Source organism: Elephas maximus, chromosome 5 (assembly GCF_024166365.1).
Source record: "Elephas maximus indicus isolate mEleMax1 chromosome 5, mEleMax1 primary haplotype, whole genome shotgun sequence".
Taxonomy (NCBI): domain Eukaryota; kingdom Metazoa; phylum Chordata; class Mammalia; order Proboscidea; family Elephantidae; genus Elephas; species Elephas maximus.
This window is the reverse complement of record NC_064823.1, coordinates 120,154,111-120,176,823: the sequence shown is the minus strand read 5'-3', so window position 1 is coordinate 120,176,823 and position 22,713 is coordinate 120,154,111. Positions and strand designations below refer to the sequence as shown.

The window sequence follows — 22,713 nt, the reverse complement described above, 5'->3', positions numbered from 1 at the left end:
ATGGAGCACAGTTCTACTATGATACACATAGGGCCGCCATGAGTCGATGGCAACTGGTTTGGGTTTTTGACTAGATAATGTGATCATGATCTGAAAAACAATTATTGTCTGAACTATTTTGCCAACATGGTTCCAGGAACCCAGGATTCAGCAATGCGATTGGCTGGAGTGGCCTTGTGTTGCCAACCATGAAAACCGATTCGGACTAGCAGTAACCCTGAGAGCAGTGAACTTCCCAGCAAGTCACACCCCTCATCTGGGAAAAGGGCATCCAAAGTCTTCAGTGACCAAAACTTTCACCTCTCTGAAATCCTCCCCAGGAGCTTGTGGGAAAAATTGGAGCGGACCCAACTGGGTATCTGAAATGATCTTTCCACGTTCTTTCTCAGATTACACTATGAGGTGACAGGAGTCCATGGCTGGTACAGAGAAGTCACCTGTTGGGTTGGAGGTTCAAGTCCACCCAGAGGCACCTCGGAAGAACTTTATAGAGCACAGTTCTACTCTGACACACTGGTTATAACAAGGTGGGATGGGAGGGTTGTGAGTGTGGTGTGGTGTGGGCGTGCACATATGTAGGTAGAGGGAGTATGTGGGTTTGTGCACATGTTGGGGAGTGTGTTTCCTGAAAACTGACTCTTCCTAATGTCAAGAACAATTATAAATTGTGTTTCAGTTTTTATTTCTATCCCCTAAACTAATTATCTGTGGAAATAAAAGATGTTGCTTAATTTGGGCCATCGGTGTTCTTGTTTCACCAAGTACTTTGGGTTGGCTCCATTTTTCAGGTATCAGTTCAAACATCACTTCCTCAGGGGAGTCTTCACCAACACCCCAAAATTATAGTTTCCTTCTTTTATTCTTACATCTCCCTACAAGCTTTCCTTTGTAACATTCATCATGGCTCGTTCTTTATTTGTTGTGTTTGTGTATTTATTCCTATAAATAAATGCTTACATCTCCCTACAAGCTTTCCTTTGTAACATTCATCATGGCTTGTTCTTTATTTGTTGTGTTTGTGTATTTATGCCTATAAATAAATGCTTATGTGTTATGAATGAAAGAGTCTTAAATTTCACAACATAAAACTAGGGGTTGGCTAGCACTTCACCCACAGACACAAGCAAGGCCTTCTCCTGCCTCTGCATTGTGAAAGCCTTATTGCCTGGGCTATCTTGTCTGGCTTTTCATCACATGCTGCTCAGGAATGTGTTATCTGCTGCGGTTTTGCATTGTTGCTTAACTTTATTATTCTTATTTAACTTTTAACCTGTTTCGATCTTTTCTCCCCAATCAGATTATAAACCCATCCAGGTTAATTATAACTGTCTTGAATTTCTCCAAACTCCTGGAATGGCGTTTTGAGCCTACCCTTTTTATACCTTTATACCGTTGCTTCATTTAGTCCTCGAAATAGGTATTCTTATGCTCATTTTGGAAACCCTGGTGGCACAGTGGTTAAGCGCTACGGCTGCTAACCAAAGGGTCAGCAGTTCAAATGCACCAGGTGTTCCTTGGAAACCCTATGGGACAGTTCTACTCTGTCCCATAGGGTCACTATGAGTCGGAATCGACTCAATGGCAATGGGTTTATTCTCGTTTTTTTACAGTTGGGGAAACTGAGGCTCAGAGAAACTAAGTGACTTGCTGTTAGTAGGAGGCTGAGTTGGGATTTGAATTCAGTATGCCTGACTCCAGAGTCTGTGTTCTTCCCTTACGATGGAGGTGTCTCATCGAAACAAGTTCCGAAAGCACTTTTCTTCCCTGTGAATTTTTCATCTTTCATCTGCTTTATTTTACACCATATTGGATGCTATGATTCTAAGATTTAGACATGCATTGATTCAAGCACTTATTCTAAGAAATGTTGACTGAGCACCTACTATGTGCCAAGCACCAAGCTAGACTCTGTGGTGAACAGGGCAGGCCCTGACTTCACCCATGTTAGATGAGTATAACGTGCTACCATTACATAGATACTGTTTTGCTCTCAGGGATGGTTGTTTCTTCAGAGGCTACCTAGCCAAGCTAGAACATAAGCTTGGAGAAAGTAGAGCCTTTCTCTGTCTTGGTCACAGGCCTGCATATAACTAGTAACCAGCTACTGCCAGGTCGCTTCTGATTCATAGTGACCCCATGTGTGTCAAGAGTAGAACTGTGATCCATAGGGCTTTCAGTGGGTGATCTGTCGGAAGCAGGTTACCAGGGCTTTCTTCCCAGGCGCCTCCAAATGGGTTTGAACCACCCATCTTCCAGTTAGTAGTTAAGCACTTAACCAGTTTCGCCACCCAGGGACCTATCTGACATATGTTGGTGTGTACCATGGATTCTTTTTTACCATGGATTCTGACTCATAGCGACCCCATGTGACGGAGCAGCATTACCCCACAGGGCTTTTCTAGGCTGAATCTTTACAGGAGCAAACTGCCAGATCTTTTCTCCTCCAGAGGAGCTGGTGGGTTCGAACCGCCAACATTTCAGTTAGGAGCTAAGCATGCTTAACTGTTCGCACCAGTACAGGTGGTTAATAGAGAATATAATATGGTTAGCCCATCGCGTGGATGTGATTTCAACAATAACTAAGTTTCATGGGTGTGTGATTCCTGTCTTCCCAAACTATGCAGATTGGCTGCATTTCTCCCTAAAGCCCTAAAATTCCAGACAGTGACAATTGAGAAAATCTGAAGCAAATCCTAGAGAGTCTATCTAAAATTTTTAAAACGTGTTAAGAGTGCCAAGGAAAAAAGACTGAGTGTCATGTAAATACAGAATACAGGTTCTAACTTTGCTCATATGGGTGACCAACAGCACTGCAGAGAAAATCTTGATTCAGCAAAGTTCTTTTTAGTTTCATGAAATATCCCCTCCACCATTCTCCAGGCCCCACCCATACCAAGAAGACTCTTGCTGGTGCAAAAGTAGGATTTTTGTTGTTTTGCTAAGTCAGGCCCTTTATTGCAGGGTAGAAAGAATGCTTGTTCCTGATTTCTCAATTCCTCTTTCCTGCTGGTAGCACAAAATAAACCCCATTCCTGACTCTCCGGCACTGGGTTTCTGACTCTCAAACCATAAGATGAATAGATAACTTGGTGTTCCTTCAAATCTATATATTTCAAGCAGCTCGCAATTATTTCATTTGTTTTATTTTGGGGGAGGGAGTCAAATTATTTATGATAGCCATTAGATTGATTAACAAATAGGTCTGTGAATTATTCACCCATAACCACGCACTCACTGGCAGCATTAGCCTGGCCCCTTTCTCCACCCTGGCCCTTGTGGAGGTTGTCAGCCTCACAGTAGAAACCAGACCAGTCAGCTAAAACGCTGCTGTCAAAACACAGCCAAACCACTCAGAGTTTTCACAATTTTCAGGAATTTCCTAACATGGCCAGGGTCACCAGCAGTTAAAGGTTTCACTACTATCACCTGAGAAATCAGAATGCACTCCATGAAAAGTGCAGAAAAGCCCTAAGATGCTGAAAATGCTCACTAAGATCAGATTTTAAAAGACCAGGCCCTGGAAACCATGTGATGGCCGTCTCCATGTTTCTAAGGCACAAGTGTTTCAGGAGTACAATTTCACATGGCCCAAGACTTTCTTCCTACTCTCAGATGACCAGTAGAGCTCAGACATTCTTCTTGCCAGGTTAAATTAAAAAAGCAAACAAACAAAAATCTAATTGGAGCTTACATTACTACCAATTGCTCTCAGTTCCTCCCAATGTGGCCTTCATCTGCAAGCCTGGGGTGGAGGCAGCTACAACAGCCAGGGGTGACTCCCAGCTGCCCTGCCTACAGTCACATCTTAAGATTTTACATATCCTGTTGTCATGTTTATCTATGTCCTCTTTGTTGCTGTTTTTTTTTGTTGTTGTTGTTGTGGTCATGTTTATCTATGTCCTCTTTGTTGCTGTTCCCTTTGTCTTTCATTATTCACCAAGTTTTCACCACTGGCTATGTGTCCTACAGGGTCACTATGAGTTGGAATCGACCCCACAGCAACAGGTTTGCTTTTGGTTTTTGGTTGTGCCAGACAGGAGTCATTGGATGGTGCAAATGGTTAAGCACGACTCCTAGCGCTTTGAACCCATTCATAGGTGCCTCAGAAGAAAGGCCTGGTGATCACAGCCTTCAAAACTCTATGGAGCACAGTTCTACTCTGCAACATGTGGGGTCGATATGAGTCAGAATCAACCCAATGGCAACTGGTTTGGATTTTGGTTGCACATGCCAGACACAGTGATAATCCTGACTATGCATCTGGTTCTAACCGTTCCAACAAACAAGCAAGGTAGGAACTGTTAAACCCTCTTTCCGTGAAGAAAACTGAGCCTTGGAGAGATTGTCCTTTTTAAAGGATTCTGAGAAGTAGGCTGGGACGTAACCCCAGGTCTTTCTGGCACTATCCCATTGTCTTAAAGTAAGAGGATCCTTCCACAAGAAGATCAGAAACCTGTCATTCATTCATTCAGCCAGCCAACCAGTTAACATTTAATTGACAAAGCCAGTTAACAATGCATGGTAACCCCTCAATACTTGAAAACCTGCTTCTTCCATTCTACAATGTACCCAATTTTACATTTTAACCTTTCTCAAATAATCAATATACATGTTTACTCTTCGTAAAAGCTATTATTAAACCAATGGCAGGTTTGACAATAGGTACAATGAGATTACAATCCAGGGAACAAGCCCCCTGACAGACAATCTGCAAGACCCACCAGATCTAAAAACATGCGAAGTCAATGGAAAGAGACCACCCGAATCCAAGACCAGCAGGAGGGGGCGAGTAATCAGGCTGTGGAATAAACATGATTAAAGAAGAAATGTGACAGTCAGAAGGTGGCCCTCCTTGGAAGCCTAGATAAAGCAGGAGAGTTGACAGCACTCACTGGAGGCCAGACCACGAGAGGAACTTCTGAAGTCACTGGTTTCCTGTCCCAAAGACGAGGTCATCACATACTGTGAAACAGACTGGAGTTGCACCAGGCCGAGGAGGGGGGCGTTAGATTTCTCCTCCTCCCCACCTCTAATCCCGTGCTCACCCAGTAGTCTTCTGAATGTGATTTGCCTTCCCATACCACCCACCCAGACTACCTTCAGGGACAGTATGTGCTTATTTCCCAAAGCAACCTCATTTTCCGTTTTGTTAGCTGCTGTGGATTCCGACTCATAGCAACCCCATGTAACATAGCAGACCTGTCCCATAGGGTTTTCTTGACCATAACCTTTAGGGATGACTGCCACCTGCCCCATGCCTACTGTCACATCTGAAGATTTTGAATGCAGTAAAACCTGCAAAAGCCGGAATCTGTGTAAGGCAGAAACCTGTCAGAAAAGGAAAACAAATATTTTCCACTAATACAGGGCGACAGAAAAATGGTAAGATGGCACCCTATCAAAGGCGGAAAACTTTTGAGACCCAGAAACACAAGGCAGTTCCATTGAGTTTCTATGCAGTGAAATCTGTGAATGCTGGAATTCGATGGGACTGCCTAGTTTTTCGGAAACCCTGGTGGTGGTTAAGTGCTACGGCTGCTAACCAAAAGGTTGGCAGTTGGAATCCACCAGGCGCTGTGTGGAAACCCAATGGGCCAGTTCTACTCTGTCCTGTAGGGTCACTATGAGCTGGAATCGACTGGACGGCAATGGACTTTGGGTTTTATGGGCCTTGTTTTTTCCAGGTCTTTCTCCCACGGAGTCACTGGGTGGGTTTGAACCACCATGCTTTTGGTTAGCAGCCAAGTGCTTACCCAATGCAGTCAATCAATATTGATGGATGGCCTGCTGTGCTAGGCGTTCACCCAGATCTTCTGCCTCCTGGGCCTTATAGTGACATTATTTCTCATTATCCCCACACTGCCCCTCACATGGGCGGCTACCACACTGTTGTTGTCATTGTTAGCTGCTGTGTCAAATTGGCCTTTGACTCATGGCGACCTCATGCACAAAGGAACAAAACGCTGCCCAGTCCTACATCATCCCCATGATGCCTTGCAGATCAGACCATTGTGATTCACAGGGTTTCCACAGGCTGATTTTGGAAGTAGACTGCCAGGCCTTTCCTCTTAGTCTTAGTCTGGAAGCTCCGCTGAAACCTGTTCAACATCATAGCAACACGCAAGCCTGCACTGACAGATGGGTAGTGGCTGCGCGTGAGGTGTACCAACCGGGAATCAAACCAGGCCTCCCACATGGGAGGCAACAATTCTGCCATCGAACCCCTAATGCCTCCTAGCTACAACATAGCACCTCCCTTTTGAAAAGTTGGGGACCACTGTACTGCAGCAGTGTTTCTCAGCTGTGCCCTGGAGAGTTTGTATTTTTAAATACCAGATTCTTTGGCCTCACCCTGGACTTTCTGCACCAGCACTACTAAAGAAAAAAAAAAAACCAAACCCGTTGGCACTGAGTCAATTTCAATTCATAGTGACCCTATAGGACAGAGTAGAACTGCCCCATAGAGTTTCCAAGGAGCGCCTGGAGGATTTGAACTTCCGACCTTTAGGTTATCAGCCGTAGCACTTAACTGCTACGGGGTCTGGAAATCTCTAATTTTCAACAGAGCCCCAGTAATACTTCTCATCAGACAAGTTTGACAAACATTGTTCTCTGGCAATTCTTTTATCCCATTGTGGGTGTGGGCCCAATAAGAGGCAAGGTATTAAATACAATATAATACAGTGGGGATTCAGGTTTTTTAAAAAAGGTTTTGGAGAAGTAACAGCATAGCTTTTATTGCTAAACCAATTCTCTTTTCCTCATTCCTTTTCCTAGATCCTAGCAAAGTGAATTTACAGAAATTCTGGCACGACGTGAAATGCAGAAGATCAGCTGATGTTAGTCCAAGCTGCCACTAACACTTGGAAACACTGACACATCCCTTAGCCCGACACCTTGAACATATGGGCACTCGATGTTTTATTCAAAAGCCTGGCCTGGCTCTTCCCAGGACAAAGCCTCTAGATGTTTCTATGTGCACAATACATTGTTCTTACGCAGACAACAGACTCACGTACACACACTGGCCCACAAATATCTACTTGCTAAAAACGAAAACACCTTTCACTGATTATATATTTTTTCAAAATTGAGTAGTAATGGTTCCATATACACGGCTGCTCAGAGGCAATATTATTTGTAGAAGGGACAAGAGCAATGGAGAATTCTCTCTAAGCGGTGAGTCATATTTGGTGAGCATGATGCCCCCAAATGCCACAGCCCAAAGGTCAAGCCCAACGGTAAGGCTAGATGAACAGGCAGTTTAAAATTATCCAAAATGAATGGCTCCACATGTTATATAAGATTAACATTTTTTTAGCCCTTGCTCAAATCAAAAGTACATTTTAGTGTGATTCCTGACCTTTTGAGCTCTTCATCACTCAAGTAGGATTGTTCCTTTTTGCTTTCTAAACAGTATTTAAATAAAGGACATAGATGATCTGTGGTATTTTCTTTTCTTTTTTTCCTTTTATTAAAGCAAAAAGTTATTAAATGACAGTAAAGGCTGTAAAACGTTCTGCAATTTGGTAACTGTGTTGTAATTACCCTACAGGATTGCCGAGGGGCCAAATTCTTAGAATCGCTCCATTTTAGAACTGGGAGATATCTTAAGATATCTGCTAGTCCAATCTAGATAAGAAAACTGATTCAGAGGGGCAATGTGACCTGCCCAAGGCCACACTGCCAGCCTGTGGTCATCTGGGCCCCGAACTGAGGCCTCTCCCACTGCACAGGTGGTGGATGCGTTCCAAGGCCTCCCATGGATGCCTGAAACCTTAGATAGTACCAAACCCTATATATACTATGATTTGTCCTATACATACATACCTATGGTAAAGTTTAATTTATAAATTAGGCACAGTAAGGTATCAACAATAACTAATAATAAAATAGAACAATTGTAACGGTATACTATAGTAAAAGTTATGTGAATGACAGAGCGGCACCGTGTGAGATTTCATCATGCCACGTACTCATTTAACATTTTCAAACCTTGGCGGATCGTGGGTAACCGAAACAGTGAAACCATGGATAAGGTGGGGAGGGAGGCTACTGTACTTAGAGAGTGGCGTCCACTAGACAGAGTATGGGTGCACTCCCACGTGCTGAGCTTCCAGCTGGCCCACTCTTTGGACTTGACTCTCCAGAGGGGCAATGAACATCCTTCCCAGTTGAGACTGAGTTATGAAGGCTACTTCTTGAAATTAAGACAAAGCAGTGACTGAACAGCAGTAGAACATCCCCCAAGTACACCCTTCAGGGGGCAGGCATATTTACAGCTGTAGCTGCCCCATGTGTTTGAATGGTTCAATACGAGGTATAGAGGGTGCCTTTCTGTGGTCCGCACTTAGGCTACATTTTCCACACTGCAGTTAGGTGTGACAACTTGACTGAGTTCCGGCCAGTGGATGGAGAGGATGTGATGTGCTGCACCACTTTCAGGCCTCAGCCATAAAAAATCTGCCTTCCACTATCTTCGGGGCTGTTTCCTCCCAAAGGCTGACTGGGATGCCACACCTAGGTAGCCTTGGACATCATGTGTTGAAAAGGCAAATCTGCTGTCAATCTGGATCTTCAAATGAAGTCAGTTTAGATGTACAAAAGATCCCTGCCAACCTGCATACAAGGAGCCCTGGTGGCCCAATGGGCTGCTAACCCAAAGGTTGGCAGCTCAAACCCACCAGTGGCTCTGTTGGAAACCCAGGTGGCATAGTGGTTAAGTGCTACAGCTGCTAACCAAATGGTTGGCAGTTTGAATATACCAGGAGCTCCTGGGAAACTCTATGGGGCAGTTCCACTCTGTCCTATAGGGTAGCTATGAGTTGGAATCAACTCGATGGCAACGGGTAATGGGTAGCAGCTCTGTAGGAGAAAAGATTACAGCCTAGAAACCCTATGGGGCAATTCTACTCTGTCCTACAAGGTCATGATGAATTGGAATTGTTGAACAACCAGCACGCACACCTAGAACTACTACTTAAGCAAGAAATAAATTTCTATTGGGTAAAGCCACTAAAATGTTGGGATCTATAGATGACTACCACCCATCCCATCCTAACTTATATACAAGAAAACTCTGAAGATTAGGAAAAATATGGTTTGATATAAACGGCACAGGTAACACATCTGTTGATTTATCACTAGACACAGAGTGACAGAAGGAATAAATGGGATCCGAGGTAGCGTAAAACACATAGAGAGTCCCTGGGCGGTGCAAGTGGTTCATGTTCTCAACTGCTAACAAAAAGGTTGGAAGTTTGACTCTACCCAGAGGCACCTCAGAAGAAAGGCCTAGCGATCCACTTCCGAAGAATCAGCCAATGAAAATCCCGCGGAGTGCAGTTCTATTCCAACATACATGGGGTTGCCACAAGTCGGAGCAGACTTGACAGCAACTAACAAAAGAACACAAGAAATCTCTACCTTATATTTAGAAAACATCATTTATGAGTTGCTTTTTGAAATATAGAATGGCTTTCCCAAAGGAAGAGTGTTGGAAATGATGTTCAGGACCCCATGTGCGATAGAAATGCTTCTAAAAGTAAGGGGTCTTGTGGGCCTCTGAGGCCTGAGGAACCTCAGGGAGGGAAAAGTGAAACTAGGACCCCAATGGCTAAAAGCCTAGAAGGCAGGTTATGGCGTGGATGGCTTGGACAGTGGGAGCGGGGATGGGGAAAGAAACTCTCCCTCCAGCAACCTCAGTTGGGGGAGAACACATGCAACATTCTTCATAAGGTAGGAAACAAACTCAGCTAATGTTCCGCAGTAACCTTCCCCAGTAACCTTCTGCAGTGTTTCTGACTTGATCCCAAATGACATTTTCCTTAATGAGCTGAGAAGTTATTTTCTTACTTGTCCTGAACTCCCCCATTGACGCTAAGCAGTCCTCAGCACGCCACTGGGTCCCAATGTAGCAGGGGTACCACAAGGCATGACACAGATGCCAGCCTGCCTTGGTCTGGAGCAGGGTCCTTGATGCCCCTGTTAGACTGAGAGGTAACCCTTTAGTTGCTGAGCAGGTCCAGTGGTTCCTGGGGAAGTGACTGAGGAAAGGGGACTAAGCTGGTGATGGTGGGGACACCTGGGAGTCTTGAGACAGCTGCTATCCACCAACAGGTACAGACAGATTTCAACATTTTAACTATCAGTATGGCTGCATCAGTACAGATAACTACTTACCAGCCCTGGCTCAAAGTGTAAGCTTTGGAAACAGATTTGAGATCTGTTACAATTCAGCTGTGTGAACTTGGGTAATTTATTACTTAAATTCTCTAAGTCTTTGTTTCTTCAACCGCAAAATGAACATGGATAGGAAAGCACTTGTTGCAAAGTCTGGGTTAGCAAATGCTAACCAAAAACCGTTGCCGTTGAGTCAATTTCCACTCGTAGCAACCCTATAGGACAGAGTAGAACTGCCCCATAGGATTTCCAAGGAGCAGCTGGTGGATTCCAACTGCCAATCTTTTGGTTAGCAGCCGAACACTTAGCCACTGTGCCACCAGGGCTCCAAATGCTGGTCTCCCAACTTACACCACCTAAACCCCAACTCATATCATCTTCAGAGCAAGCCCATGGCACAGGTACTACGAAAAAGGAAAAACAGAGAAATGATAAGGACTCGAATAAAAACAGTAGGGTGGGAAAGGGAGAGACAGGAGAAAAGAAAAAGCCAAGAGGGTCATGGGGAGGCTGCTGCACGTTGTTCTGGAGAATTCCCTCAGGAATAAGTCAGTGGCTCCAGTGGTAGGAGTTACCACGGGAAACTAGGCCATTGGGTTAGCTGGGTGCTCGTTCTTGGAATCAGTGAAGCTCTGCATCACATTGGAAATTGGACTTCGGGAGTCAGTTCTGAGGCCAACAACATTACTAGATAATTCTCAGGATCATAAGAAGCAACAGAGTATAGTAAGAGCCACACTGTCTCAGTTTAAATCCTACCTCTGTCCCTTTCTACTTGCATACCTTTGGTAAATTATCTAATCTCTGTATGCCTCAGTTTCTTCATTTGCACAATGGGGATAATCATAGTACCTGCCTTCTGATTAATAAGGGTTAACATAGGTAAAATGCTTAGAGAGGTACTTGCCTAGCAGGGACCATATACACGCATTCAACAAGTTGCTGTCCAGTCAATTCTGACTCATGGTGATACCATGTGTGTCAGAGTAGAACCGTGTTCCACTGGGTTTCCAATGGCTGATTTTCCAGAAGTAGATTATCAGCTGTTTTCTTCAAGGTGCCTCTGGATGGACTCGAATTCCCAAATGTTTGGTCAACAGCCGAGTGCATTAACTGTTTGCACCACCCAGTGACTTCAAGGTCACACAGTTAAGACGAGGTTCTCCCAAGGCTTTAAGGCAGTTCAGGAAGACACTGGTCTTGCTCTCTTAAGCACTGCACTATTGTCTCTAACCCTGCAATTCTGTAAAGGCATGGTAAGCATGCTTGTTGGATATCATGTACAATGGTTTATAACACAGCAAATGGATTTTAAGAAAGGATTACAATCCAGTGTCTGTGAAAACCAAAGAGATGAAGGGTTTTAATAAGTGAAGAATGTCATTTATAGGGTAAACACTAAAAAATATTTCCTTAAAAGATCCACTTCCAAACTAATAGAGGAAAAAATGGAATGATAAAATACCCCAAATACAGGAATAAACTACCAGCACAAGAACAATCAAAGCAATGGAATAGAATAGAAAATCTAGAAGTATAGCCAACTACACATGGAAATTTTATAGATGATGAAGGTGGCATCTCACACCAGTAGACAAAGACTATTCAGTAAATGGTGCTGGGACATCTAAATATTCATCTACAGAAAATAATGGATCTATACATCATATCTCATACCAGGATAAAGTCCAAATGGATCAAATACTTACATATAAAAAATTAAACCACAAAAGCTGTACTGGGAAAATGGTAGAATTCTTTTATAACCTCGACATGAGAAAGATTTTTCTACGAACACTTGTAATCCAAATGCCAAAATAAAATCTTGATTAATTCAACCACACACGAACTTTTTACAAAGCATAAACAAAATCAAGACAAGCAGTAAATAGAAAAATATCTTCAAATGGTAAAGAGCTAATTTAATATATATAAAGCTTGTACAAATCAATAAGAAAATACCAATAAATCAATAGAAACATGGGCAGAATATATAAACAGACAGTTGATATAGAAAGAAGTACAAATGACCTCTAACTTTATGAAAACAGGTAAATGAACCCATGCTGGAATACTCCTTACTTATCAGATTGGCAAAAATCCAAAAGCTGATAACATCCTACCCTGGCAAAGCTGTGGGGAAACTGGTATTGTCATACATTTCTTATGGGAGTATCTGTTGGTACCACCCCTATGGAGGACACTTCAGCAATATCTATCATAATCACTAATGTATATACTCTTGGATCTAACAATCTGCTCTGGGGCATTCATCCTACAGGTATATTTTATGCTTTTGAAATAATACATGTACAGGTAATTTATTACAGCATTGTTTGTAATAGCAGAACTGGAAACAAACAACATCCATCAACGGTGGACTTGTTAAATAAATTACAGTGCATCTGTACAATGGAACACTATGTCACTATTAAAAAAGGAAAGCAATGTAGAAGTTTTCAATGTGCTGATATTAAGAGATTTCCGAGATATATTGTTAAGTGAAGAATAACAAGCTACAAAAAAATCCATCTACTATTCTATGGTTTGTTGACTGAAAAGGAGGAAGGAAGAAGAAGCTATATGTATATTTGCTTGTATAGCATAAACACCCAAAGGATATTTAAGAACCAAGAACAGCTGGTAACCCTACCTTGTTTGTTTGAATAAACCAAACAACAATAGAAAGAAATGCTGCGTCTTCATCATTATGTATTCTTTGACAATTTAATTCTCCTATGAGACGTCTTTTGGACGATGAATAAGGAGGAAGACCGAAGAAGCGTGGGCTTAAGCCTAAAGACAGTTGTGGGGATGGCGCGGGACCGCACAGAGTTTTGTTCTGTTGTACATGGGAACCGACTCAACGGCACCTAACAACAGCATGAGACACCTGGTTTATTCACTTAAAAAAATATATTAACATTCACCACAAAATTGTAGAAGTATTTTCTATCCCTAGCCTAGTCACAAGTGAACAAAAGAAAACATAATCTGATAAAAATATATATTAAACCCATTGCCATCGATGCAATTCCGACTCATAGCAACCCTATAGAACGGAGTAGAACTGCCCCATAGGGTTTCCAAGGAGCAGCTGGTGGATTCCAACTGCTGAACTTTTGGTCACCAGCCGTGTCACTTAACCACTGCGCCACCAGGGCTCCAAACATATATTACATGTATTTTTTAAAGACATATATAATTTCAGCAGCAGTTATCTCTGGGTGGGATCACAGATGATTTTTATTTTCTCCTTTGTGTCCTTCTGTGTTTCTTGAGTAGCTGATGTTACTTTTATAATTAGATTAAAATTTGTTCTTATAAAGCAAATAGTATAAAGGGGAAATTAGCTTCAGTGGTTAAGAAAAAGAAAGAAACTTTTTATTCTGAGGGTAATTAAAAACTGGAACATGTTACTAATATAATTGGAATTTCCATTTCTGCAAAACTTAATAAAAATAGTATTATTCCGTATCTTTGGTTTAAATCTTCATCTGTCAGAGTTTAAGATGTGGCTCAGATGACCCTTTGCCACACAGTGGTCTTAGCAACAGCAGAGCAGTGCTTAGACTATTTTTCATTTAAATAATTAGAAAGAGCGGGGGCTGACTGTGCCACTACAAGGACCCATAAGGTACAAGCAGTCTTCAATCCTGCAGCCTTTATACCAGTATTGTGGGTGACTAAACTTCTGAGACACAAAATCTTCTTTAAGTACATAAGAAGCTGTGTACTCCTAAAGTCTTTACACAGACTATCATTTCATTATTTCAGAAAGAGTCCGGGCAAAGGTAGGACTTTGAGAGAAAACAAGCTTTCTAGTTCAGTAGGTTGAGTTTGATTTTGGTTTTTCTAAGAAACCTTGAAGGCTTTTATTTGCTTAATTCCAGTGAACTTTTGGGGACACCCTACTGAGACAAATGAAGAAGTGAAGAGGAAGAAAGAATTTCCACAGATTCTAAAGAGCTCAACAGAATGACTCTTACCAGACTGTTAGACAAACTTGCGTTCCATCGGTATGTTTTAGAATTTCGTAAGTAATCACGTGATCAGAGATGGCAGGGGAAGGAGATGAAAAGGGCAAAGCAGCTGTCAAAATTGGTTTTTAAAATATTGCAAGACGGGGAGGGGGTGGCAGGGAACCATACTAGAAAGTCAGATAAGTTGCAAAGATGATCAAGTGGATCAGTTTCCTTAAACATGGGGGCTGCTATGGATTTCAGAGTTGTGGTTCTCAGCTGCAGGGAATTTTCCACACCCCAACTCCCAGAGGATGTGACTGAAGTCTGAAGACATTTTTGGTTGTCACAAGTGGAAGGTGAAGGTTGATGCTAGTCAGGGATGCTGCTAAACATCCTACAATACAGAGAATAAAATCCTACAACAGAGAATTACCTGGTCCCAAATGTCAATAGTGCTGAGATTGAAAACCCTGACCTAGAAGGCTGATACTGGTCCCACAGAAACAACAAACCTGATAACTCACAAAGAATATATGTACCATAGCTACCTATAGGGAATAACACTGAGTTACCGAGAGAATATTAAAAAAAAAAAAAAAAAGTGTGTGTGTCAGAGTAGAACGGTCTATAGGGCTTTCAGTGGCTGATTTTTTGGAAGTAAACTGCCAGGTCTTTCTTCAAAGGTGCCTCTGGGTGAATTCGAACCACCAGCCTTTCTGCGAGTTAACCCTTTGCACCACGAGGGACAGGGACTATAAGTGAGGCAATAAGGAAGTACCACCAAGTTAGCTACCCTCAGATCTGACTATTTAATGGCTTTGTTCTGAATCCTCCTCGAGCACTTTGATAACGACCTGCAGTGTGGCAGTTGGAAACTGGTGGTGCAATGGTTAAGAGCTACAGCGCTAACCAAAAGGTCAGCAGTTCAAATCCGCCAGGCACTCCTTGGAAACCCTATGGGGCAGTTCTACTCTGTCCTATAGGGTCACTATGAGTTGGAATTGACTCGATGGCAATGGGTTTGTGTGTGTGTGTGTGTGTGTGTGTGTGTGTGTGTGTGTCTGGCATCTGGCAGGACGATCCTGGTTTTAACACTGAAAGTAAAACCACATTGTTGACCAAGGGAAATAAGAGAAGGACACCCTTTGGTCATTTGGAGCCATTTTTCACTAGGAGAGAAAATCTGGTTTCTTTACCAGTTTTCTCTATGACTTTTATCACACATAACAGGCTCCCGAGGCCTGGCTCCTGCAGGTAAAGAAAGAATTTTTACCTCTCAGGTGTTTTCAAGTGCTGAGAGGAAAGGCAGGGCAGGTGGCCAGCAGACCTGGTCGAGGCCTCCTTGCAGGCAGGGGCAATGGAAAGGTGGAGGTGCCTCTGGCTTGTCAACTGTTCGCCTGTTCCACCCCTACCCGGGGCAGTGGGTGTTGTTTTCCTTCTGTTAGGGACAGAGGGGAAAACATCACTGCCCTGAAGGCTCACATAACTTTCTAAGAGGCAGGTATTCAACCAACATTGTAGGGACAAGTCCACCTTAGCACCTTTCCCAAACCCCTCCTGGGCAACACTCCAGGCAATTAAGTGCATTCTTGCCTGTGAAGGCCTTACGTGCTTTCACCTTATCTTTTCTAGATTATACTGGCTCATCAGCCTATTTCTTGCAAAAGTGAAACATTCTAACTACAATCCTCTGACCAACTGACGTAAATATATGAAAGCATTTCATAAACTATAAAATACCCAACAAACATATCCTTAATATCATGATGAAAAATTATTTGTCTTTGAACAATTGATGGTTGTTCCTTTTTCTTGCTAAACACGATAGCCGTGTGGCTTTGTATGTGTTATCTTATATAGTATCCACAAGAATCCTATGAAGTATTATTATGATTACAATTATTTTTGTGCCCATTTTAGAGATGAAGAAACTGAGGTATTAAATGGCTTTCCTTCCTAGTGTCACAGACCTGGTGGAGTTGGGAGGTCAGAATCAGGAAAAACCAAAAAAACCCACTGCCGTCAAGTTGATCCCGACTCAAAGCAACCCTATAAAGCTGCCTCCAAAGTTCATGCTGGATGCTGCCTGTCACTCAAGCCTTTCCAGGAGAAAGAAGGGAGTTGCTCAAATAAAGTCAGAATCATTAACTTTCAGCACACCCCGTGCATTTGGTGGCCTGTGGGTCACCTGCTAGAGAAATCCTGCATGAGTCACCAAAGAACACATGACTGTACCCTTAGTTCCGTATGGTTTTGCTTCCTGAAACAGCCTTCCTCAAGAGCTGAGCCACCAAATGGATTACGACCAGTTTCAGTTCCGGGAAAGAGGCTAAACCCCATCTAGCCAATGACTGTACCCACACTCCAGCCCTCTGCATGCTAGTGACCCCGTCTAACACCAGCCATAGGTACTTCCTCAAACTGGGAAATGCCTACTCACGAGGGTCCTTATCAACAGCTTTTTTGCAGACTAAACACCTTGAGGGCAGCCCCAGAAAGATCAGGGAGTTAATAGTTACATGAAGACGGTTCTGGAAAACAGCTCATGTGGTAATCCAAACAAATGCAGATAGCATCATAGGTACCTGGTCAGATTCTACGAAAAAAGAAACAAGGATGTTCTCTTGTACTAGCGATTCCTTCCTCCTCCCTCCTCAATTTTTTTTTTTTTCAAATCCTGTTTTCCCTTCCCCCATCCTCCCTTATGGTCTTCCATGCTTTTAAAAAAATGTCTGGACTGACCTTATGGCTTACAAAGAGATGGGAATGCAGCCAAACGAGAAACCAAAAGCCCCAACTCTCTGCCTCATCACAGACAGTTTCCCTATTTGAGCACAAATCTCTAGATTAGATAGATGCAGTACCATTGTGCTATTTCTTGGTAAAGAAACCAACCAACATATACTTACAGTTTTCTCACTTAGCACTTAATAAATGTTTGTTGAAGCCCTCTGGCTTCATTTTCTACTTTGATTCACTTTCGCAGTTTTCACAATCGTACTCGTGTCAGAACCTACTTAAATTTCATTGTCCTTATATCTGAAAACTTGTCCTTTTTGGTCTTTTCTATAATTTTCTCTTTCCCTGTAATTCTTTGAGTTACCACATGGCTTAGGGTGTCAAGAGGGCAAGAGACATAACTTCTCTATGCCTCGGTTCCTCCATCTGTGAAATGGCACTGTAACAGTTCTCACTTAAGGATTGACAAAGATAATGCATATAAAATGCCTGGTACAAGGCCCGGTGCATAGTAGCTAGGGCTCAAAACATAACAGCTAAAATCCGTGAACAACAAAAAAGCAAAATCAAACAGGACCTACTAGTTTAGAAGATCTACCTAGGTGGAATTCTATTTACAATGTTTAAAAGTGACATCAAGAAATAAAATCGCTGCTTACGTGAAATTTTTTGAATAGGCAAATGTACAGACACCAAGGCATATTAGTAGTTACCAGGGGTAGGAAGGAGAGGGAAAGAAGGAATTATTTGGGGGTGGTGGGTGTGGGGGAAGCCATGAGCTTCTATTATAGGTGATGGAAAAATCTGGAAATGGAGAGTGGGGATGGTTGCACAACATGGTGAACATAATGTCACTGAATAGTACATGTAAAAAATGTTGAAAATGGCAAAAATTTTTGTATATATATATATAAAAAAACCCATTGCGATCGAGTCGATTCTGACTCATAGCGACCCTATTGGACAGAGTAGTACTGCTCCACAGGGTTTCCAAGGAGCAGCTTGTGGATTCAAACTGCCAACCTTTTGGTTAGCAGGTGAGCTCTTATCCACTGTGCCACCAGAGCTATATATATATATATATATATATATATATATATACATAAACCAAACCCACTGCCGTCGAGTCGATTCCGACTCATAGCAACCCTATAGGACAGGGTAGAACTGCCCCACAGGGTTTCCAAGGAGCACCTGGAGGATTCAAACTGCTGACCTTTTTGGTTAGCAGCCATAGTTCTTAACCACTATGCCCACCAGGGTTTATATATATATATATATATATATATATCCCAAAACCCAGTGCCATCGAGTTGATTCCGACTCCTAGTGACCCTACAGGACAGGGTAGAACTGCCCCATAGTTTCCAAGGAGCTATATACTCACCATAATAGCAAAATTAAAAAAAAAAAAAAAAAAATCTGAATTAAGAGGGGACAAGATTATCTATTTTGTGGAGTTGACCTGACAATAATTCATGGGCCCATTCTGTGGTGAGAATCCTATGAACCACAACATCCTATAGGCCTGTCGTTCCAATCCAATAAACCAATGCTGTCCATTAGCAAGATCATGTCAGCCGTCTACGTGATTTTAAATTTTCTAGTAGCACATTTAAGAGGTACAAATGAAATTAATTTAATAATATACTTTATTACACCCAGTATATGCAAAATATTGCCCCTGGGTGGCACAAATGGTTAAGCTCTTGACTACTAGCTGAAAGATTGATGGTTCGAACCCATCCAGAGGCCAGGTGGATCTGCTTAGGAAGGTAACAGCCGTGAAAACTCCATGGGAGCAGTTCTGCTCTGTACATGTGGGGTCCCCATGAGTCAGAATTGATTCGATAAAAATAACAATCCAAAATATTATCATTTCAACAGGACATCAACCTAAAAAATTATTAAGAAGCTACTTTACATTCTTTTTTCTTACTAAGTCTTCGAAATCTGGTATTTTGCACTTACAGCACTTCTCAGTTTGAATGCCATATTCTCCTCACAAAACCGTGATCTGTATTACTAAAAATTTGCAGTTGGAAATGGAGAATCAAATACCTAAGTTGCTCCAAACATACTTACAAGGTTCCCAAAAGAGTTATTAAATTAAAAAAAAAAAAAATTTTTTTTTTTTACACTGCACTTTGATCTTCAAATTCAAATTAATTAAAATTAAAAGTTCAGTTCAATTCCACTAGCCACATTTCCAGTAGCCACAAATGGCTAGTGGCTATTTTATTGGCCAGCATATTGGTAGACCTTTTTTTTTTTTTTTTTACCCACAAGCCCCAAATGGAAAGGTCAGAAAGTTGAATGAAGCATAGCTAATAATGTGAAGTGACTGCTCCCTACTCAAAGGGGAGAATTGGCTTTGCGTTCACTACTTGCATTTAAGTTGCTCAACCTGTAGTTGAAAAATAAGGCAGAGAAAATGAGTTTGAGGGACACAGTTAATCCATTACTTTGCTTTTTCTAACAGGTTTTACTTGGGGTCATTAAATGAATACCTATTCCATGTGACTGGACTACTTAAAAGATTTTGCTCCAACAAATCCTTGTTTGCAAAATCAAGAAAACTAAGAGGATTAGATGTTTCCATGTTAGTTAAACTAGGAAAACAGAGTCTCTGCTGTTTATTTTCAAACTTCACTGTGCACAGGAGGAAAAAAATATGGTATGGAATGGAATTCATGTAACAAATGAAAAAGGGGGGGGGCAATTTCCTTTGAATCTCTTATGTATCTTTTTCATTTCCCAGCACCAGAACAAGTTTGCAATCATCAAGAACTATCACTTTTATTGTAGAAGTAAGAAAGCAACTAAATTACCCCATATATATTCCTAATTGTTTCATTAGGCTCTATTAAGCCGACTTCTAAATGTCTTATGTAAAGAAAAAGTACATACATTACACAACTGCCGAGCATTACCTTGCCTCATACGGGCGATCTCGGTTAACCAGAGTAACCACAACAGTGGAGTTTCTCAGGACAAAACCAGCGTCAGCATTCACACTCAACCTCAAAAATCAAAGCAAATTCCAGGCAGCACCATAAAACCAAAGTGTTTCAGCACACGATCCAGCACAATAAACCACGTTCTATATTATGTTTTATATTACTGTTAGTAAAAGACCATGATAGGTTGTCCACCAAGCACTGTACAGAGGACATAAGCTCTTTAGGGCAGACACGGTGTCTACTTTGTTTGTTGTCAATCCCAGCATCAAATAATATACTCCCTAGCAAATAGTAGTCGCTCTAGAAATATCTGTTGAATCAGCAAACGAATGAATACATTCTGGGGAACAAAGCAGGGTAGTCTAGAAAGTGGTAAGCAAGATGGCATCATTATCTCTTCCCACACTACCCACATCCCTGTCCCTTGGCTTCTTCCACCCACCCAAGCTCCCTCCCTAACGTAAACTTAATGTGTCAAATCCATTCCGTTCAACACCTGTTCACTAAATGCCCAGCATTTTGCTAAGTACGGTGGGGCAGGGATCCATATGACGTATGTCGTTGCTGTATACCGTGAGTTCATTCCGACTCATAGCAACCCTGTATGACAGAGTAGAACTGCTCCTAGGCTGTAATCATTATAACAGCAAATCGGCAGGTCTTTTCTTGGCCTTTCAGTTAGCAGCCAAACACTTAACCATTGCACTGCCAGGGCTCCTTATATGAAGTATAATGGAGAGAAATCAGCCATTGAAAACCCTGTGAGGCACAGGTCTACTCTGACACACGTTGGGTCACCAGGAGCCAGGTCTATAGGACAACTGATTTTACACATCTTAGAGAAGTAACTGTTTAGGGTTGTTGTCAGGCGCTTTCGAGGCACTTTTGACTCATAGTGAGCCAAGGTACATAGAATAAAAAGCTGCTTGCCCTGTCCTGTGCCATCCTCACAATTGTTGCTATGTTTGAGCCCAATGTTGCAGCCAGTGTGTCAATCCATCTCGTTGAGAGTCTTTCTCTTTTCCACTTATCCTCTACTTTACCAGGCATGATGTCCTTCTCCAGGGACTGTAGGAAGAAGGGCCTGGAAATCTACTTCTAAGAAAATTGGCCAGTGGAAACCTGGTTAGGGAGATGTCACAAAATGACTATCCCCAACCTCCTAATCCTCTACAACGAGTTGAATGTGCAGCTAACTGTAGGTTCCTCTTGTTAAGGTTTGGGGTAAAGAACAGTTAAGTACTGGGCGGTGGGCGGGGGGGTCCCTTACCTAAAGAATATGGTGATTCCTAATGGTAAACAGCCTGAAAAGAAGAGGTTCCTCAAACGAGAAATGAGAATCTGGAAGGTGAATTTTGACCACAAGGAAAGGAAAACTATTTGATGGAGCAGGTGCAGAGTAAGACATGGTGACTTTTTGAAATCATACAAGTTGGAGGATGTTCTTGGATAACAGGGGTTAATAACCACCCCATTGCATGGAGATGGGAGGGAGCTAGGCTGAGGGTAGAGGCCCTACCACAAACAAAGATAGAAAAGCCTTAACTTGTTAACCAGAATATCTAGTTCCATATTACTTTCTGTGTTTGTTCCACCACCTCAAGCGTCCTATATCCATCTTGTATTCAAATTTTAAAGCAGAAGCAAAAATCCCAAGGGCAGCAACGTGGACCTAATGGTAATTGGTGAGAGATCTCCAAGGAGAAGGTGACCCTTGGAAACAAAGAAGTCCCAGCTAGGAGGACTAGGCGCTCCTGCCCACTGGCGACTCTCTCTCTACTACCAATTTGGAAGAGCTGAGTTGTCTTTTATAAACGTGTTTTTTGGTTTCCTTACAGAAGACATCACATCCACACATGCAGCAGGTAAAAACAAGGTAGTGGTGTCATGGGAAAGAACCCTGATGGGACAGTGTTAAACACCTGTCTGCTAATCAAAAGGCCAGTAGTTCAAACCCATCAGCCACTCCACGGGAGAAAGATATGGCAGTCTGCTTCTGTAAAGATTTACAGCCTTGGAAATCCTATGGGGCATTTCTACTCTGTCCCTACAGGGAGGCTATGAGTTGAAATAGAGTCGATAGCAATGGATTTGGGGTTTTTGGTTTTTGGTAGCGTGATGGGGTTTCTTTGTCTATATAATAGGCATAGTGTTACCTTTCTGAGGCAGTTGTGAGAATTAAATGAGTTGGAGGAAAAGGGGCCCTTCTAATTAGGATTGCTAATTAAATTAGGCAGATAAATGGTACTCCCTAAATAAATGTCAGTTACTGGTATTTCTGCAGTTTTCATTTCAGGAAAATAAAAAGGTAAATTTGCAATTCCGAGAAATTATAGTAGTTTGCCCAGGGCCAAGGTGATGAAGCCAGGCCTTAAAATTGGGCCTTCAGCTTCCCTCTGCCAGAATGTACCTTGAGTGATACTGTAGTCTCCAAAAAAAAAAAAAAAATTGCCATTGAGTCTATTCCAACTCATAACCCCATAGGACAGGATAGAACTGCCCCATAGGGTTTCCAAGGAGCAGCTGGTGGATTTGAACTGCCAACCTTTTGGTTAACAGCCGAGCTCTGAACCACTACACCACGAGGGCTCCAAATGTAACCTAGCATCCTATATTTTTGTTAAATATGGCAACCCTAGACCAATAGGAGGAAACCATAGTGGCGCAGCGGTTACAAGTTTAGCTGCTAACTCAAGGCTGTCAGCAGGTGAGTCCAAAGACTTAGAGAGAGAGAATAGCAGCTTCCCTGAGGTTTTCTTATTTAAAAGTCAATGCTTCTCCACCCAGGTATTTTTTCTGGGGCAGTTTACCTTTCAGGATTTAAAGTGTCACAGTTGAATACTCAGAATAAATGGCAAAACCTG

At 42.2% G+C, this 22,713-nt stretch overlaps 1 protein-coding gene across 14 annotated transcripts in view; it reads right to left on the bottom strand.

Moving 5' to 3' along the window:
* Positions 1–22,713, bottom strand: part of RBM47 (RNA binding motif protein 47) — a 183,741-nt gene that overhangs the window by 129,254 nt on the left and 31,774 nt on the right. For 4 of the 14 annotated variants that reach the window (XM_049886960.1, XM_049886962.1, XM_049886959.1 and 1 more), the window contains one exon: positions 15,421–15,585. The exons of 9 other annotated variants lie outside the window; for them this stretch is intronic. In XM_049886960.1, the coding sequence (XP_049742917.1) occupies positions 15,421–15,585 (165 nt within the window). Of the gene's footprint in view, positions 1–15,420; positions 15,586–22,713 lie in introns of those variants that run through there. One more of the 14 variants, XM_049886969.1, reaches the window with a different exon arrangement.